This window comes from Python bivittatus, unplaced genomic scaffold (genome assembly GCF_059951505.1).
Source record: "Python bivittatus isolate LINGU-HERP-01145 unplaced genomic scaffold, Pbiv_v1 ctg000310_np1212, whole genome shotgun sequence".
NCBI classification, from domain to species: Eukaryota; Metazoa; Chordata; class Lepidosauria; order Squamata; family Pythonidae; genus Python; species Python bivittatus.
This window is the reverse complement of record NW_028277054.1, coordinates 13,205,047-13,224,777: the sequence shown is the minus strand read 5'-3', so window position 1 is coordinate 13,224,777 and position 19,731 is coordinate 13,205,047. Positions and strand designations below refer to the sequence as shown.

The 19,731-nt window shown below is 42.8% G+C and overlaps 1 protein-coding gene across 1 annotated transcript in view; it reads right to left on the bottom strand.

Moving 5' to 3' along the window:
* Positions 1-19,731, bottom strand: part of MAP3K6 (mitogen-activated protein kinase kinase kinase 6) — a 50,412-nt gene that overhangs the window by 18,759 nt on the left and 11,922 nt on the right. Inside the window, 10 exon segments of the mRNA XM_007435518.4 lie at positions 298-405; positions 1,957-2,107; positions 3,280-3,439; positions 4,935-5,047; positions 6,180-6,319; positions 6,322-6,352; positions 6,985-7,091; positions 8,251-8,419; positions 15,688-15,875; positions 17,707-17,730. Coding sequence (XP_007435580.2) covers positions 298-405; positions 1,957-2,107; positions 3,280-3,439; positions 4,935-5,047; positions 6,180-6,319; positions 6,322-6,352; positions 6,985-7,091; positions 8,251-8,419; positions 15,688-15,875; positions 17,707-17,730 — 1,191 coding nt within the window.

Below are 19,731 nucleotides of genomic sequence, written 5' to 3'. Positions count from 1 at the left end.
TCTCCATTGACTCTGCTTGTTGGAAGCTGGCTGTGAAGCATGCAAATGGTGATCATGTGACTGCAGGATGCTGTCATGGCCATAAACACCTGCCAGTTGCAAAGCGCCTGAATCTTGATCACATGACTGTGGGGATGCTGCAACGGTCATAAGTACAAAGACCGGTTGTTAAGTTACTTTTTCAGCACCACTGTAACTTTGAATGGTCACTAAACAGGGCAGTTGTTAAGCAAGGACTACCTGTATCAGGGAACAAGCAGAAAAGGAAACTGAAGTGGGACAAATATCTGAAAATACCTCCTCCAGGGAACCGATGTGGCTTAGCGTCACTGATTTTTTGATCTCCTGGTTACAAACAGTGAGCTGAGACGGTTGCAGCACCTTGCTCAGGTCGAGAATCAAAACCTGTCAAGAAAAATAGCAGCCATCAACTCTGATGGTTTAAAAAGGGAAGATTAAATGAATTGCTCGAAAGCTAGGCGGACTATGTGAAACCTCCAGGTACAAGAACAGTATATCCCTAGATTCCAGTTACAGAAAGGGAAGAAACACCACAAATGCATTATTCTGACTTCACACCCTGCTTGGGGGCTTCACACATTTATTTGGTTATGGGACTGGAGGACAAGAAGGGTCCCAGGCACACCTCAGCCGGGCTCCACAGAGACAGCATGGCCAAGTGGTAACACAACTGGGGTGAGGGTTGCACTGGCACTGCCTGAGGATTGCTGCCTCTATAAAGCCACCTCCATGCATTATATTTTAGGGTATTCTGAAGGAAAAAAAACTGGAGGGGCCCTTCCCAAAGGAACTTACAGTCCCCATTTCTACAAGAGGTGGTGAGTGACAAAAAGAGGGGAATATGAGGGAAGCAAAGCTAACAAGCGATGGATTGTAAAGAAAGATAATTACCTGAACTATCGCTACAAGCAGAAGCAAAGGGAAGGAGAGAGAAAGCAGAGGTCCCCGCCCCAAGGAACTTCCAGTCCAGGTTTCTACAACATACACTGGGACAAGAGAAAGGGGAGGAACACAGGAAGCAAAGAGAACAAGAGATGAATTGCAGCGAGAGGCAGTTACCTGGACTATAACTTATTTCAGGAGTAACGAACCTGTGGTCCTCCAGATGATGTTGGACTGCAACTACCATCAGCCCCAGCCAGCAGGCCAGTGCTCTGGGGTGATGCATGCTGTAATCTGACATCATGCAGAGGGCCCTGGCTTACTCAGCCCTGACCTAAAAGAGAGAACTAGGAATCGACATAAAGAGAGGCTTCTGGGAGAACATCGCGTCCCACTTTGCTCTTGCACTCCGCAAATGCCATCTCCTTTCAGTCAAGCCTGTTCTGCAAAGCTTGCCCCAAATTCAGTTCAGCTTGAGGGAGGGAACACGAAACAGCAAAGGAAGTGGAAATTTCCTAATATCTGAAGTCAAGCTGGGTAAAGCTTTGCATCATCTGCAAAGAGTCTCAGGTTAAATCCGAGGTATCTCTGGTTAAAAAGGATCTCGAAAGAAGGGTTGTGAAAGATCTGCCTGCAATTGTTATTTTTATTGTTTTTAGCAACACAAATCTCTATGTGAATATGTGTATGCATTTTCCATATGTAACATTTGTGGCATTTTTGCAGGCAACCGTCTTTTATATTTTATATATATATATATTTTTTTGCAAGCTTGTTTTCCAACCACATACATTTTTCTCATGTTCCCCCATCACCCCATTACATGTGTTTTTGTAAACATGTTGTGTTCAGAGAATTGCAGGGCAAACTTGAGAGAAGTTAAAAGAAAAAAAAAAAGCAAATGCTGGTTCATAGTTGAGTCTAGAAAGCACAAGTTAAGATCTGCTCATATTCAAATGGGATCCAAATCAGTAGCTCTCTCATCAGTTTCAGGAGGACAATCTGAGTTCAAGAATGGCACTGCTTAACAACCAGGATTCGCAGCTTCCTTACCAGACAGCTCTCTGTGGAGACAAAGGGCTGGCAGGACTCCATTAAAAATGCCAGCCAGAAATCAACCAGCTCTTGTTTGGGTGACCATATGTCGGGGACTTGGTTGAAATGATTATAGATTGTGTATGTCTCCTTGATAGAAGTCAAGTACCTGCATCGATTGTAGAGAAAGGGGGTGATAAGAAGTGGAGAAAAGAAAAGGGCCGACAGACATTGATTTATTTATTAGCAAATATCCAGAACAATAGAGCAGTTCACCTTTCCAACAATCACTCTCATACCAAACTCGAAAAGGGCCAACATTAATTAATTAATTAATTCATTCATTCACTTGCATATACCAAGAAAAACAGAGCAGTTCACCCTTCAAACATTCACTCTCATACACTAAACTCAAGGTTTCAAGTCCAAAGCAACAGCAGCCCTTCCAAGGTAAAAAAAAAAATTGTTCTATACCAAACTGTGGGTTTCTCTTTTCTACTATTTTCAAACTCTTGCCAGAAATAATTTTTGAATTATTTTTCCCAAAGGGGGAAAAAATCAATGCATTTGTTCCTGCCAATTGTATAAGAGTGTTGCACCAAAGGACATAGGGGAACAGGCATGACCTGTTATGGGAACTCAACCATTGTTGGAAGCGTGTCGCATAAACCGGGCCATTACATTAAGCCACATTAATTATGTGAACCCAGCAAATGTGCTTTGTTGACATAGGTTTACCATTTATTACGTTGTGTGGATCCAGCCATTAGGATTCAAGAAACCCAATTTTTCTCTAAGACTACAAAGATGGAGTTAATATCAAGAACTTAACAGACCAGGCTATATAGCAGCAAAGGTAGGAAAAAAGTTAGTCCAGTTCTCCAATTCAAAAAATCCATTCCAGATGTGGCTTACATGGAAAAACAATCCCCAAATTGTACCTAGGGACCAGTCTACCTTCTGATTGAATCCTATTTTTCATGAATAAGGCAAATAACTTATTCAGTGGCTCAGATCACACTTCCCACTATGCCGCAATTGGTTTTAACCCCATTTGTTTTGAATGAGCCACAAAACTTATGTTCATCACACAACACAATAAACGAAACTGAAGCCAACCATGTAATGGTTTAGTGGAGCATCTGAAGTGCCTGATATGCCCTCAATGTTTACTACAAGATTTTCGCTCTTCAGAAAATGAAAGTAGGTTATGCTTACTGATTTCAGAGCCATGCCTGTCCCTGCACCCACTGACTCTTTTCTCCTGGTCACCTCATGGTATTAGCAAGTGCAAAGTCCCTGTCCCCCACCCCCAGAAGATGCAAAGCCACCACTACATACCACACAGGAGCACTGAGCTTGTACAGCTTCTCCGAGGCCTGGATGATTTTGTCAAAGTCCCCGGTTAAGATGCTAGCGCCCAGGTAAAAGCCTATATCCCAGTAGTGCTGCATTTTTTCCAAACTCCCCTTCCGCCCCAAAACACAGCTCACCTTCATCCCTGCCAGGAGAAAGAGGCAGGAAGGTTATTTCATGGGGAAGGTTAGGAATTTCTCAGAAAATCCTCAGTTTGGTTCCAGCCTTTGGGCTAAATCAGTGTTTCTCAAGCTTGTCAACTTTAAGATGGGTGGACTTCGACTCGCAGAATCGAAGGTTGAGAAACACGGGGCTAAACAATATAACTGTACTGGATTCACAGCTGGATTTTTGTTCAAATGCATACTCATGTGATTTCCCAGGTGTAATACTGCATTTGATGCAGCCGGATTCTTAACATTAGGGATGTGCAAAACTCACTGATTCAGAATAAACATGTCTGGAATGCTTAGAACCCACTTCTGGTTCAGTGGATCTCTTTGCGTTAATCGCTAACCTGGCCTGAAGCAGTGTGAGTTCTCCAGGTTGTTCCGTTTCTGAATCACCGAGTTTTGGACATCCCTGCTTAAGGGTATTAGGCTAAAATGATCAATCAAGAAGAACTGCATTGCTAAAAAACTTGCCATTCTGTAGCACTCCAGGACCAACCATTTTATTATACAATCAGACTTCATGGAACTTTGCAATATAATATTCAGCCAGGCCTTTTAAGACCAGCTACTGTTTTAATTGTTTTTATTCAGGTTTTAATTCCTTAAATTTAATTTTAGATCAGGGATGTCCACGAGGGAGGGGATGTCAAAAAGTCAAGATGGCAGAAGTGACCATGCAAACGAACCTCCACCCCCTTTTTCAATGTCACGAATAAAAAGGAGCTGGGATTTGATTGTGTAGACATGGCCGTCATCTTGACTTTTTTGACCACTTCCTATGGATCTCCCTGTTGTAGATTACATTAACCACTTGGAGTGTCCACTGGGAAGGAAGGCAGGATATGAACTGAATAATGAAAGAAATACAGGTAGTCATCACTTAACGACTGCAATTGGGACCAGCAACTCCATTGCTGAGCGACGCAGTCATTAAGTGAAATATCATATGACCATGGCAGATTAATGATGTCAGTTCCACTGCAGTCGTTAAGCGAATCACCCATGGTCATTAAATGTGACATCATGTGATTGTGACCTGCGACTTACTGCCAGTTTCTCCATTGACTTTGCTTATTGGAAGCTGGCTGTGAAACTGGCAAATGTCAATCATGTGACTGCGGGATGCTGCGACCGTCATAAATGTGTGCTGGTTGCGAAGTGCCCAAATCACAATCATGGGGACACTGTGATGGTCATAAGTGCGAGGACTGGTCATAAAATTACTTTTTCAGTGCCATTATAAGTTCGAATGGTTGCTAAACAGGACAGATGTTAACCAATGACTACCTGTATTGCACATAAAGAAATCCATAAAAAATCATCCATGAAAGCTTATGCTCCAATAAACATTGTTCAGTCGCCATTGTTTTTGCCACAAACTATTAACATGGTGACCTCTCTGTCAAGCCTCACAAAACTCTATACCCAAGTTTATTCAGTAAGTTACAAAAGAGAACAATCTCACACCAATCTGCCGAAGCTGCATTGAGGTTTCAAAACTATGGCCTGCAGCGATGAGGAACACAACAGAATTAATTCCAGCATGAAGACTTGGCTCTGTCAGAAAGGCCTTATGGTACCTGCAGAATTAAAAGCATAAGGATCAAAATCTTTTCAGAATTTTACTACATATCATTCTTGGTTTTGGCTTCCTTGAATGGATTCACATCAGTGTTTCTCAAGCTTGGCAAACTTAAGATGTGTGGACTTCAGCTCCCAGAATCCCCCTTAAAGGAATAACTGTTTCACTTATGGGAACAGAGTGCAGACACCAACCCATCTTTCTGTTTCCAGTTTGCCTCAAAAATCCTTATTTTTTCCCCTGATTGCCCCCAAGACTCATCTGACTGTCAGTTACAGCTTTCATGAGCTGCTGAGGACCATGTGTTTCAAAGCTTCAAATCAATATCACCCGCGACGTGCTGCTAGGGAAAGGTGCACAATACTCACATAAGCAAAGAAAATTAAGTCTGGGAGCTTTTATTGGGGTTGTAAAAGTGAAGGTAAGAGGGTATAATATCCACGTAAATCAGTGTTTCTCAAACTTGGCAACTTTAAGATATGTGGACTTCAACTCCCAGAATTCCCCAGCCAGCATGGGAGTTGCCAAGGAACTTCTGGGAGTTGCCAAGGAACTTCTCCACTTCTCCAGAATAAACAGTTGCCAAAGGACTTCTCCATTGACCAGAATGATTAGCAAGAAGCTCAGCTATCTTGGTTGGCTGACAAACAGGTTTGCAGGCAACTCACCAAGGGGCAACCCCTGCCTTTCCTGGCCCCACTGCTGCAGCCCTTACCCCTCCCAAAAATATTGAGTGTATCTGTCAACTGCCAAATGTTTGACCCCTCACCCAACAATTCAGCAGTGAATCCAATAAAGTGCTGGATGAACATGGTTTCCTGCCCAAAGTTAAGGGCAAGATGGCACTCCTTCTTTCATATACTGGCTTTCTGTATATCTAACTGCAACCCTGGCAAAGGAGTTTGGACCTTTCCATCTCCGAGGAGATGTAGGTCTGCTTGCCCTCCAAGAGAAGCAAACACAAGGGAATTCTTCTAATAAATGCCCGTGGAGGGTTAGACTATGATCTGAGATAAGTGGTTCACCTTGCCTGTTGTTAAGACTGACACCAAAATGCTGCAGGCCTTCAGCCATATTTAGATTGATTTGGGAATCCAGGTGAGCCCAGAGGATTCCTTTCTATTCCTCACCAAAAGAAGGCCTTGTCTCTCTTCTCAGTATCCGTGAACCCAGAGTCGATGAACATGTCTTTGTAGATGCGGCCACACATACAATACAGGTCAGGTGCCACCCCTTCCGCCTTCTCCACCAGAGGCAGGAGAACGGAGAGAGAGCTTTCTCACGGTCCCCAGGTCGGTTCCGCCTGCAGATATATCATGTGCTCAAGTACGTAACGCTGACAGAGAACAGGTTCACTAACAGAGAAGAATATAGGCACAGCAGAAAACATACCCTGTGCTTACTACACGATGGGATAGGGTTGTTTTGTAGATGAGTCTCTTGTCTCCAACATCTGTGGGGATTTTCTCTCCCACAGATGTACCTCTCAACAGTGGCCAAAAGTCAGAGAGCTCTTTTACCATTTGGCTTGTTCTTTTCCAGTCTGGCTACTGTATAATAAAATTTGGTGGTCATGTTTTTTGTGGTTTATAAGAATGAGGAAAGGAACGGATTGGTTTTTATTATTATGTAAACCACTAGGGAAAATATCCATCCACCTGGTTATTCCTGCTTTGAATAAAGTTAATTGGCAGGGGGAAATTTTGAAGTACAGGAGCTTCTGAGATCCCCTGGAGCCTCTTCCCAAGAGGAATCTACAGCAACAGCCCAGTTTTTGTTCTAAAAACATTGTAGAACTGTGCTTTCCTTCCATCACATTACTCCTGTCTCCACAGCTGTGTAAAGGAATTCTGGTTGCCCAACAGAGATCCAGTGCCCATGGGCATCAAGATGATTAAAACAGGAGATCTGTCTTTATTCACGGAAAAGTCTCACCTGTCAAGAGCAAAGGCATAGTGGAAACAGATGTTGTGCTGCTCAGCCACACTGCAGGTTGGCAGGTCTTGGAGAGTCTCCACCAGAGTGATGATAGCATCACAGTCCTACAGAAGATGACACCAAGTGACCATTGTCCATGATGATGCAGGATGACAAATATTGTAGACTAACAACATCTGGAATCTCAAAGTTTAAAAAGCCTGGAACTAAACACAAAACCAGGTCTACCCAAGTCACATTTTATTGAGTCCTTAATGTGAAGCCAACCAAGCTCAGAAATGCAATGAGGTCCATATGGTGTATCAGCCATTTCATATATAGAAGACCTATTCAATCCTTGGTCCTGTCAATAAAACTTATATTTAAGGTCTGCTTCCCATTAACTTTCCCATTAGGTTATACCGGGGATGGGGAGGGTGGTTAGCAATGCTGGCTGGGGAATTCTGGGAGCTGAAGTCTACACATCTTGAAGTTTTGAGAAGGATTTTGAAAGATAATTTATCCATTGGAATTGACAGACAGTGTCTAGGACTGTTGGGTACTCACAGGTCCTCTGTTGCTAACACCTGGTCCCCAGGAACTTTAACAGCAAGAACAAAAATAGTTTGACCTTTACCACTGAACAAAATCCTCCCTGACCAGCAACTAAAATCACTGCCAGGTAAGAGTCTGGGCCCCATAACATGTTAACCCTTATGGTTTGGGGGGCTTTGTGAGCAATTGTGTGGAGGATGAGAAAGCAGGAGGTTTCTGCTTTTGACAGATTATTTTATAAACAGCAAGTCAGCCCAGGCTGAGTGACATCTAGCACAAAGCATTTCAAAGAGACTCTGCCTTAACAAACTCCCTATAAATAAGGTTAGGGAATTCTGCGTTTACCCAGGTGAGCATTAAAGAGACTTTCCTGAAATCTGTGTAAGTCTTGCTTCCTTGGTCCTGCCAACTACATGGCACTTGACAAGCTTTGGCACAGTTAAGGAAGCTATGGGTCAACATGACGCTTGAATCCAGTTCCCATATAAGGCCTCACTACGTTTCTGATGTCAGTCATGAAACACAGAAGCAAATGAAAACACAGCCACAAAGAGCTGCTGTGTTTGGGAGTACAACAACCTGCACAGTAGAAAGGTAAGATAGGTACCCAATGGAAGAACAAAATAGTTGAGAAAGGATTGCTGTCATGGTGTTGTTGCCACCAATCCTACTTGTTTTCAGTTACCCATCAGGACGTGAAGCCCAAAGAGCGTCAAGAGATGAGCTCACCTGAGCATCACGGTAGGAGAGAAGGAAGTTCATGACAATATCAAGGCTCAGGCACTCCACGCTGTCCAGGCGCTGCTGAATGCTGGTCAGCTCACGGCTCAGTTGTTCCCCCTGGTACATTTCACGAGCCCTCCGGATGTCACTCCGGATCATCTCCCGGAAGTAGCCACTGGAAAAAGCAATATGTATTTTGGGTTTTAATTCTTCCATCTTGTACAGGGAGGCAAGTGGGTTTGCTGAGGGTCCCTCCTCTCTCCTGTGACTCCCACATCAGCCTTCAACGGCCATGCCCAGGGGCAAGCAGAGGAAGACCAAAAACTAAATTTGGATCGAATGTAATTAAAGACATATTTAATTAATTAAATGCAGGCAATGTAGTTGCTAAAAAGATGGGGAGTAATCTTCTTCTCCCCCCACATAAAAATCACAATACAGTGGCAACTTTTGCAGGAATGCCGTGGGCTCAAGGCAACTACAGGAATGAGCTTTTGTGGATGGAGGCGTGCAAATGCTCTGAAAAGTTATTCCTAACAAATATTTTCTTAAATACAAGGAGAAGAAGGTATGCCCACTTTTCCAGATATTCTGTCTGGGGCAAGAACACAGCATCTGAAGCAAATCCCTGGTAACACATAAGTTTTGCTGTGATGACACTAGTGAGGTTTACCACAACTTCCTGCCATCTTGATTCCAGGACATTTCTGAGAACAGGAAGTAGGATCAGCAAACCAAAAAAGCTCCTTCTGTTTTCTTTTGGTTGCTTCTGCTTCACAGTAACCTGGTCTAGGGTTCCTTTTCTGTGGAACTAGACAGAATGCGGTCATAAAAGCTGAGCAAACTAGAAGTGGACAGCTGGTGCAGCTGGTACAGAATGTAGCAGCACGGGCAGTTATGTGCGCTTCTCGATCAGAGCACATGGCACCTCTGCTCCACAAGCAGTGTTTGCCAGTACACTTCCGGGGTTAACGCTAGTTGGAATTCTTGGTGCTCTCTGAGCTCGGTTGTTTGCTTGGAGACCTTTCAGAACCCAACTAGGTAACATCATCAGTACGAGTGAGTGCAGGGTTGGTTACCTCTTTATATCAATTCTAGGTGCTGGTAATTATGTATAAAGTTCTTCAAAGTATATGGCCGGGTTATTATAGACCACCTGTCCTCAATTATATCTACCTGTCCCATCATGTCCAGCAGAAAAGGCGTGCTATGGGTCCCATCTATTAGGGAACACCATCTGGCAAGGCCCAGAAAGAGCCTTTTCTGTTTTGGCATCCACCCTTGGGAACATCGTTCCCCCAGAGATAAGATTGGTCCCAATTCTGCTGGCCTTTTGCAAGGCCTTAAAACATGGTTTTGCCACCAAGCTTGGGGATGTGTGATACAGCCCATGCAGTGGTTATGCTGATTTGTTTGTTGTTTGGTTTGGTGTTTTTGTCTTTACCTTGGCTGCTGATCTTGTATGTATTATTTTTACTGTTATATGGTGTTATATGGTGATTCCAACTGCTGTGAAAGCCACCCAGACTCATGAATTTGAGATGGGTCGCCATATAAATATAAATAGGTTCCTGTAAGTCCCTTCTCTCCATTCTTGGCCTTCCAGAACCACATGCTTGACTATCCTGTGGATGATGATGATGGTGAACAGCCCCGGGTTGAGGGTGGCAAAGGAGATTTCAGTCATGGGTGCCATTTTGCTCTGGAAGGTAAGAAGCTGCCATACGCTTCCATTCAGTGGTCAAACTGATTCAAAGGTGGCACGATGGCTTCCATCAGTGTAAATGGTGGAGTAGCAAGACCTTAAGCACTCCTGGAATCGTGCTGCCAATGGGTAGATTGTTGTGGTTAATCAAGAAACAAGTTTAGCTCTTGGTAGGGCTGCTCCAGTCCAGCAGCAGGATAGCCAGTGTGATGTAGTGGTGGAGGTGTAATTAGAAGATCCAGGTTCTAGTCCACCCTCAGCCTTGGACGTTCCCTGGGTGATTTTGGAACAGTCCCTCTCTCTCAGCCCAATCTAACTCCCAGGGGTAGCTGTAGAGCAAAATAGGAGAAGGGAGTTGCCTTCAGCTCCTGAAGGAAAGTGGGGCAGAAATGTAATAAATGCATAAATGTGCTACTTCTTTCAAGGGTTAGCCTACAACGTTCCTTTGCTTAACCTACTGTGACTAGGTGTGGTGGAGCCACCAGTATGGTTACTTGGCTGGGGGAAGAGGCTGCCAATGGGGGTGTAGAGTATCTCTGCCTACCTCCACAATTAAACTGGCACCAGCTACTGGGGAACATGGGCAGAGGAGACTGCCCTTCTCATGGACATCTGTGATGGAATGGAATTATGAAGGCCAGGCTCAGAGAGAGAAACATTTTCTTAGCTCGCCAGAACAGCATGGGAGGAACAAGAGGATGAGACTGGCACCTCCCTGAGGAATTCACACTGTTGTGGCTGGATGACTTTGGGAGCTGGGGTTTTAGTCTGGGAAGATTCTTGCTAGAGGTTGTAGCTAATAAATATAGCTGGACTGAATTGGCATTGTCTCTTGGAGTTCCTTGGGCTAGGCCTGACATCAATCTTCCCACGCTGTTCTGGCAAGCTAAGAAAATTTTTATCTTCCTGAGCCTGGCCTTCAAAATTCCATTCCATCACATCATCCTAGGTAGATGCTGCCGGTAATAGAGGGATGAAGTGCAGAGGCGTTTGTCTAAAGAAGCAGGGATGTTCTTCAATTAAGAAGGCTTCCAGGGCAGAGAAACAGACAGACACTGAACTACCCATGCAAATGATGGCTCCTTTCCACAGCGGTTGCTGTGCCAACATACCCACATAAGGCCTGCCATAACCATGTGTGGCTACACTACCCTGATTTGCTGGGACATCCTGTTCTCTTAATCAAGTTATCAACAACTCAAGTAGCAAGGCTACCCTGGGGCACAAGAACTTTTGGGTCTAGCCAACTCCACATTCTACACCCGTCAACAAGAGCTTTTGCTGTTCTGAAACTGCAAGTTTGTATGTATATGTGTAGATAGTGGATAATAGATACAGATGATACAGATATATAGATATAGATAAGTTATAGATATAGATTGACCTGGCAGTTCCTTGCAGTCTGCTATCTAAGCACTAATCAGTTACAATTTTTCTTCAAGTGTCTGGACTCAACCAAGGACAGCTAGTGCTGTCACCTATTGTGACCCTCTTCTCCCCTACCACTGGTAGGGTTGCTTCTTTTTCCAAGAGCACTGAGTTGCAGAGTCACATTCAGCAGATGAGTTCACAAAACACATTTGGCCAGGTCTGTTAATTCAAAACTGCCATCAGCTTGCAAAGGAGACCAAGGTTTTATCAGCCCAACAAGTAGACCAGACTAAGAAACCAATGCCATAGAGATCAGGACTACTTTTATTGTAACATCTACAGTAACGGAATCTTGCAAGTCTGAATGTGTTTCCCCCTCCCTCACTTTATCTTTGCGTGAACTAGGGAGGAGCCTGCCTGAGACGTTTTCTCACATTATTTTCTTGGCTGAAGCAAAAGCCCCTCTTATCTGACCCTTGGTAGCCCTTGGTAGCAGCTCTTTCTCCTGTCCTTCAAGGCCATTCCCTCTGCCCTCTACAGGTTTGCACTGTAATATTAACAGCTACATTCCAAACTTGGGCTGGGACAGGGACTGGTGATGGCGGGGGGGAGCTATACAGGGGCTTTTCAAAAGTTATAAAGGGCAAAATGTATTTCCCATTTCTATTGATTGACATAGCCACTCATTTTGCAATCATGAATATTTTGATTTGGGAGCTGAATTGGTGAGAGAAAGCTGGTGCCCTGTTGTATGTGGTTGTATGGTTTTGTACTGTTTTTATATTTTGTTATCGTAAACTGCCTTGTAATAGACAATATTCAAAGACTTGTAATACATAAATAAATAATGAAAAAAGGCATATTTTTAGCTAGCACTCTGGGGCCACAAGAGGAGGTGCTACAGGTTCCCAATGGCTTCCTTTGTCCAAATTTTGCCCCTTGACCTAGTCCTTATATTCGTAAACCATGTTAAACTTCTTTGGTTTTAACCTTGGTTGTTGTTTTTCTAATGGTTTATTTTACTGCATGAACCCAGGTTATTTTCTTAGTTCAATATATCGTGCAAATCTGGAAAATGGGATAATATAGTAGCTAAACATGTATGAACTAATGGTTGAGTTCCAACATCACATTCAGTCATAACATAGTACATTTGCTTTTTGGTTTATCCTTTAAGACTTAGCACAAAGTATCCACCAAGCAAATGTAGTTTGTAAATCATAGTTTATACATCATACAGTATGTTGTGTGGCTCAAAGCCAACTTTGTTTTTTTTCTATAAACGATGGTTAAGCAAAGCACTTTGGAACCCCTTGCCATCTGAAATAAGGAATGCGCCTAGCCTGCCTTTTAAGGAGGATACAGAGTGTTTGGCTGCTGATGGTATAAGGGTTACCTTACATTAATTTTTTAAAAATAATTAATTTATTATTTTTATAAATAACTTAATGTGGCAAACATACCTAATACTCGATCTTCCTCCTATTTTCCCCACAACAACAACCCTGTGAGGTGGGTTGGGCTGAGAGAGAGGGACTGGCCCAAAGTCACCCAGCCGGCTTTCATGCCTAAGGCGGGACTAGAACTCATCGCCTCCTGCTTTCTAGCCAGGTGCCTTCACCACTAGACCAAACTGGCTTAAAACAAATTTAAACAAATTTGCTTAGATCATTGATTTTATTTAGCCTGTTGTTATCTAGTCTGTTTATAAACTTGCTTGAGTCCTCAGAGATAGGCAATCTATAAAAATCTGTACAAATCAATCAATCAATCAATCAATCAATCAATTAATCACTATTTAACATGGAGTATGAACCAACTCATTCTGCTAAGCTGTAACATCTTTTGCTTGGTCTTGGCCTAGTATGTTATGTGATCTCAGCTAGTCTAAATAAACAAACCATGGTTTATGGATTAATATTGTATGCATATCAAACCACTTTGCTTCATTCAACAGACTGTGGCTTTCTACAATGGTATAAGATAGGAAGTTATCATCCTAGTCATGCTGCTACTACTTCATTATATTTCTTCGTTAGAATTTTCCTTCTCCATTGTCCAACCTACAACTAGTAGCAAGGTGGCCGGACTCAATTACAACACCAATGGGTGTACTGTTGGAAGACATGAAGGACCAGGTTGGGGACAGATCATCCATCTATGTGGTCACTAAGAGTCACCACTGATTTGATGCATGTAATCAATCAATAGTCCAGTTGGCTGGGGATGCTGGACACTGAACTCCCACATTGTTGGAAGATTAGCCTATTTTCTTGTCCATATGATCTCCATCAAAGCAGCTAGTACCTGACCTTGGGTGTTAAAGGAGCAATCTTCAGGATGACAGAGTTGGACTCAAATATGAACAAAGAACATGGAATTGGGAACAGCCCCATCATTCAGTCTCCATTTCTTACAGGCAAAGCAAGAATGCATGATCTACCACCAAAGAAACGATGGCAGAACTTTGTGATAAGGAGAAAAGTGGCTTCCAACCCATTTCCCCATTTGACTTCTGCTGATGTTGTACTACTGAGCTGGGCATCTTAGATTAGACTTTTGATTTCAGAAATCCACATGAGAAGTTTGAGACAAGTTGAAACTTGATGCCGTGGGGAAGGTGTAGATTTTGAGGAAATGAGAGAGAAGGCTTCGTGGCAGTTTCGTAAGTAGTCTCCCTCACTTTAATAGTCTTCCAATAACCCCAGGAACTGAGATCAAAGGGTTCAAAAACTCTTGCTCTAACTGAAGTTCAGGTTTGGGAGGTACACCTCCTTCCAGAAATAGAAGCCTGTTCATCTTGTTTGTCAGATTAGATTCCAAAGAACTTTGAAGGCAATCTTCCTGTTTTCCATCACCAGCCTTCCTGCTTAATTCAGACAGATTTAAGACTAGTCAGCATAAACTATTCCGGGAAACCATTCCTTCCCAACTACAGTTATTACTATGAGTTGTAAGGAGCTACAGATTGCCATCCTGTGTATCCAAGTATCTGGCCGAGCCGTAGTTACAACATTTTCAAAGACTGGGGTATCTTTTGCAGCCCCTCTCCTTAAATCGGGGGAAGTTCCGAATCTGGTGCCTTTCAGGTGGGTTCGGACTGTTTCAGAGCACTACAGCCGCTAGGAATTCTGGGAACTGGAATCCCAGGATGACTGGAGGGCACCAGACTCTTTTATGGCGCTTTCAACCTTTTGGCTTTTTCATTAAAAAAAAACAAACCTTCATAGTTACAAAGAAAACCAGGACTGCAATTCCTTCTCCATGGGGAGGCCTTTGAAGACCATCAGGAAACTTAGCGGGTGCAAAATGCAGTGGCCCATGTCCTCACTGGTCAGCTGGGCTACTGCCACATTACGCCATTGCTGCATAAACTGCTCTGCGTGTGTTTCCAAGGTCAGTTCAAGGTCCTCATTGCCACTATTAATGCCTTATTAGGCTCAGGCCCCAGCATGGCAGTTTCCATGGCAGAGAAACAAAGGACAAAACTCGTACTGCAGTGTTGCAATGCAAATTCTGCTCCTCTTGCACGTGGGCTGTTATGGTACCTGGATGTATGTATGGGGCGGAGCTTGTATCACAACATCACAACACCCGTTTGGGCACGCCAAGAAAACCTCCAGATTTAACAAACCTCTCTGCCTGGGTATTTTAAGAGACTGCCCTTCCCATGATTCGCCCTGCCTGATCTTAGCATCTGCTAAGAGTCTCTAGCCACCATGGGTGACACAGCATGGATTCTCGGGGGAGGGAGGGGGAGGCTCACTTCCTATGGGCTCACCCCCCTATTTCATATGATAGAGTTAATTTTTTAACTCTATTTAAATTTTTTTTTTTTTTTGCTCATTTTTACTTCTCTGCTATCTACAAATACACGTAAGTATTCTGCAGGTTAAATACACATAAGTATTATTCAGGTTAAAGGCCTATCTTGTCTGTTCTCTTTCCAGAGTGGGCAGTAAAAGGCCTGGGGAAACTTCCAACTGCTTCCGTCTGCTGACATTCCCAAAGATAGGTATTGAGTTAGACAATGCCAGAGATACTGACAGTAATAAATAGCCGTGAGGAATCACAGGCATATTTCTCAGAGCATATCTAATCCCTCTGAAAGTTTTACAAGTTGTCCGCCATGACTGTCATATTCACAAAGCCCTGCTTCCCATCCCTGTTTAGTCAACTGAATGGGCTGAGTTCACCCATCAGGCTAATCATTACACATTTAAAATAACACAACCCCGGCACCAAAAAGTTGCCTGCCCCTGCCTGGGATTCTTGCCTCTGAAGGCCACTGAGTCTGGAAAGGTTCCTCTTGCTGCTCAAGTCAAGTTCCTGCACTGAAGAAAAAAGGAGGAAGAAGGGAGCATTACCTGGAGCTGATAGAAGTGCCTTCAAGCAGTTTAGTGAGTTGTCCGGTTAGTGGAGTGAAGAAGGCCTCCATGTTGAAGTTGGTCTGGTAAAGCTCACTCAAGCACATCATGGTGCTGACATTGCAACAGAAGACCTTCTTCTGGTTTGTCACCACATATGGGATGAAGGTATAGCTCCCGTTGCTATCCTAGAAGAGGTACAAGCGATATTGGTACAGAAACCGCATCCACCTCCTATTCTTCACTTCTAAAATGCCCCTTGCATTACAATGCCCTTGTTCAATGTTTCCGAATCATGGCAACTTCCAGGTGTGTGGACTTCAACTCCCAGAATTCTTATCAATGGACATTCTGGCTGTGGAATTCTGGGATTTGAAGTCCACACTGGACATTGCTAAGATTGGGAAACACTGCTCTTAGCGATTGAACGCTTTTGAGCTTTGCTGGGAGCTCAAAACTACATAGAGGATGGAACTTGGTTTGGGCGAGTCTTCTTTTCATTTTACTTTGGCCATAACTGTCTTACAAAAGAGGTTGGTGAATTTAGGATTGATTGAAGGTTCAAACCGTCCCAGCCAGTCCCTCACTTCCATCCTACACCAGCAGTTTTTCACTTTATGTGGCCCGTGACTTCATCATCAGAAGATTTTGCAGACTCTCGCATAGGCAATCCCTTTTCAGTGTTTGTTAATTTATCTGAGTGCCTGCTAAAGTCCAACTTGCACATTAAAGAGTTTTAAAGCACTGCTATTTCTATGATTTTTTTAATGGTCCTCCATTAACCAGCTGCCAGCAGGGGAACCTCAGTGAAGCAAATTACACTACAAATAGTAATGTAACATAAATATGAAATGTAAGAGGTCCACACAAGGGGCAGACTACTTGGGGCACATAGGTCGGATTGGAAACCATTTCATTCTCCTGGCTCTCTCCCATTCTTTAGCTGCCCACACATTCACAGTAAATGGTGCACTTATTTCATCCCCAATTGGTGTTGGCCTGGAATCTTTGGATTGCCAGTCCTATGTTTGCATTGGGGAGGGTGTCAAGACAGTGGCCATCACTATATGATCAAAAGCCCACCTCTTTTTTATGTTCAGGGCTTTGATTATATAGTTATGGGCACCATCTTGATTTCTTTTGATCTCCCCCCCAGGCAATGGCCAATGATCAGAGGTTGTAGGAATCCTAATCCATCTGAGGAACTCCAGGCTGGAACACTGGCTCAAAATTATGCACAAAGGTTTGTTGGTTGGGCTGGGACAGCAGGGAATATGAAAATTAGAGCTGTAATTTCTTCTTCATCCATGTGCCTGATGAGGAAAAGATTCCTTACTATCAACAGTGGTCTAACAGAGGAGGAATGAAGGAGAGAAGAGGTCCTGGATTGTTCTTCAGATAGGAATATGGATATCACTTGCTGGAACACCAGAAACCTGATGGTCTTTCCTCTCTCAAGCAATAACTTAATAAGACTTTTCAAACTTTACTATTGTTTTGACAGACTAATACTGAGGAAGTCAAAGAACCAAGAAAATAATTAAGCGGTGGCAGGATACGTCTTCCCCTTTCTAAGACTGAGTTTTTAATTCATGCCTGTGATAAAAAGTTAAGTTCCAGCTGCTTGATGATCTTTTGTTAACTGTGTTTTAACCAACTGACAAGGAATGCAATCAAAATTAAGCACTACAAGTTCAAGGAAGTGGATTCCCAGATAACTATGCCTAAGACTGAAATCATGCTCAGTAAATTTAATGTGAGATTTGCGTTAGGGGCTAACTTTGGATGCCTGTATTTTATGATGGAATTTCTAACCACTATTTGACAAGGAGCTTCTGTAATTCAAAGCTGATCAACAGACCATTGGCTGTTGCATCCATTTGGCCCAGGTCAACTGAAATGAAGAAGTTCTGCACAATTGCCAACTTTACAAATGACAACCTTTTGAATCAACAGTTCAATCCCAAGAATAGAAAATGAGCATGATGTCATGAATGACAGATAATAAGCTAAACTTACTGAATTCTTCTGAAAGATCACTTCCTAGAAAAGAGAAAAGCAGGAAGGCATATTAGAAAGTTGCCCGTTGCAAAATACACTTGGAGATAAACGTTGTGCAGAAGAGGGGATTTCAGCAGCTGTAATGTTATACTAAGGATCCTTTACTGAAGTTAAGTCCTCTGTCCATCAGTTACAAGGGCAGGATTCTCATCTTCTTTATCTACTCTACAAGTTAGCCAAACTAGAGGTAACAATAACACCTGAATAAGAAAAGTGTATGCTGATTGAGAAGGAAGGAATATAATGACCATCTTGCTGGGCAGAGTAGCCTGCCTTGACCAAACCCAGCCTCTGTTGCATTTACAGGGAGTCCCCGGGTTAAGAACGTGTGGGTTACCGACGACCCATAGTTAAGAACGGAGCCTACTGTAGCAAAATTTGAGTTAAATACACATGATTCGAGTTAAATACACAACGGTTTGAGTTCATTACACAATACTACTTATATAGTATTATACAATAATACTGTTCCAGCTTACGTACAAATTCAACTTAAGGACAGACCTTGGGAACAGAACTCGTTCTTAAACTGGGGACTACCTGTAAACCAAAAGACCAAAAGCTTGAAGCAGCTGCATTCTCACATGCTGAACCCACCCACCCACCACCTTTTAGCCTAGTCTTTTGCGCAGACAGAGTCAAGGTGGCTAGTTTATTGTTCATCAAGTCACCGAAACCTAGAAAATGAAATGAGGCAGAGTTAAGCATGGGGAAGGGTGTTGTGCAAGTAGAGCTAAAGAGAGTTGAAGGAGCGAAAGCTACAAATCCAGACTTTCAAGTGCTGTAGGGCTAGACCAGCCTCAGAACAGTTAGAGAGTTATTGTGCATCTTCTGTAACCCAATGCCGTCTAGATGTACTGGACTCCAATTCCAGTCAGCATAGCAAGGATTCAGAGAGTAATTGAGTTGTAGTCCATCAACATCTGGAAGGTTCAGGTTTCCAATTGGTTTAAAGCAGTGTTTTTCAACCTTGGCAACTTTAAGAAGTGTGGACTTCAACTCCCAGAATTCCCCAGCCAGCATGGCTAGCTGGGGAATTCTGGGAATTGAAGTCCACACCTCTTAAATTTGCCAAGGTTGAAAGACACCAGTTTAGAGGAAGTTCACTTTTCATTTACTGATTTCTTTCCCCAAATGATTTTTCCTGGAAGCCTCTGGTGCCCTTAATTTTAATAGGGAATCATATAGCCACATCTCAACTTCTCCCTTATGATGCAGGAGATTTTAATCCAGTTTTGAGTCTGCATGTCTTGAAGAATATATTTAGCACTACGTAACACTTTGGAAATAATTAAGAAAAGATCCTTCAAAATGCTTGGGAACACTCCAACACTCTTTTTCTGAATTCTTTCCAAAGCATTGCACAGCAGTTGTTATTATTCACATATGGTACAAAGGGCAGAATTTTAAATCCTGTATAGGTTATCTTGCAAAAATAACCTATTAAGTAATGCACGGAGGAGGGGTTCTAAAATCGAATGACGTCTTGATCAATCAATGATTATTTTTATTTATTTAAGAGATACAAGACTGTTTAAAATCAAACATTAGCAAACAAATCTGTACCCTAAATGTCAATTTTAAATAGCAATAGCTTGACGATATAGGGTGCAACTAAGATTACTCATACTGGAAGCAGGTGGATAGAAATAAATGGAAACAGATTTTGTCCTGATTTACTTCAGCTTCACTAATTTCAGTGGGTCTAAGGGTGGATCTAATCAATTATTAACCACACAGAGCTGAAAATTGGTCTGCAGCAGCTATAGAGCAGGCATGATCAACCTTTTTGCAAGCTCATTCCTCCCCTGAAGATTTCCACATGTGCATGCATCAGAATCTATTTGCGCTTCTGATTTCAAGATATAACATTGGGTTGAGTGGGTTGTAATTCTTTCTCATCCAAAAGGAGTGGGTACAGTAAGAGATGCAGATAACGTAACACCAATGAGTCCTCCGATAAAGCAGCTGCAATGTTGTAAT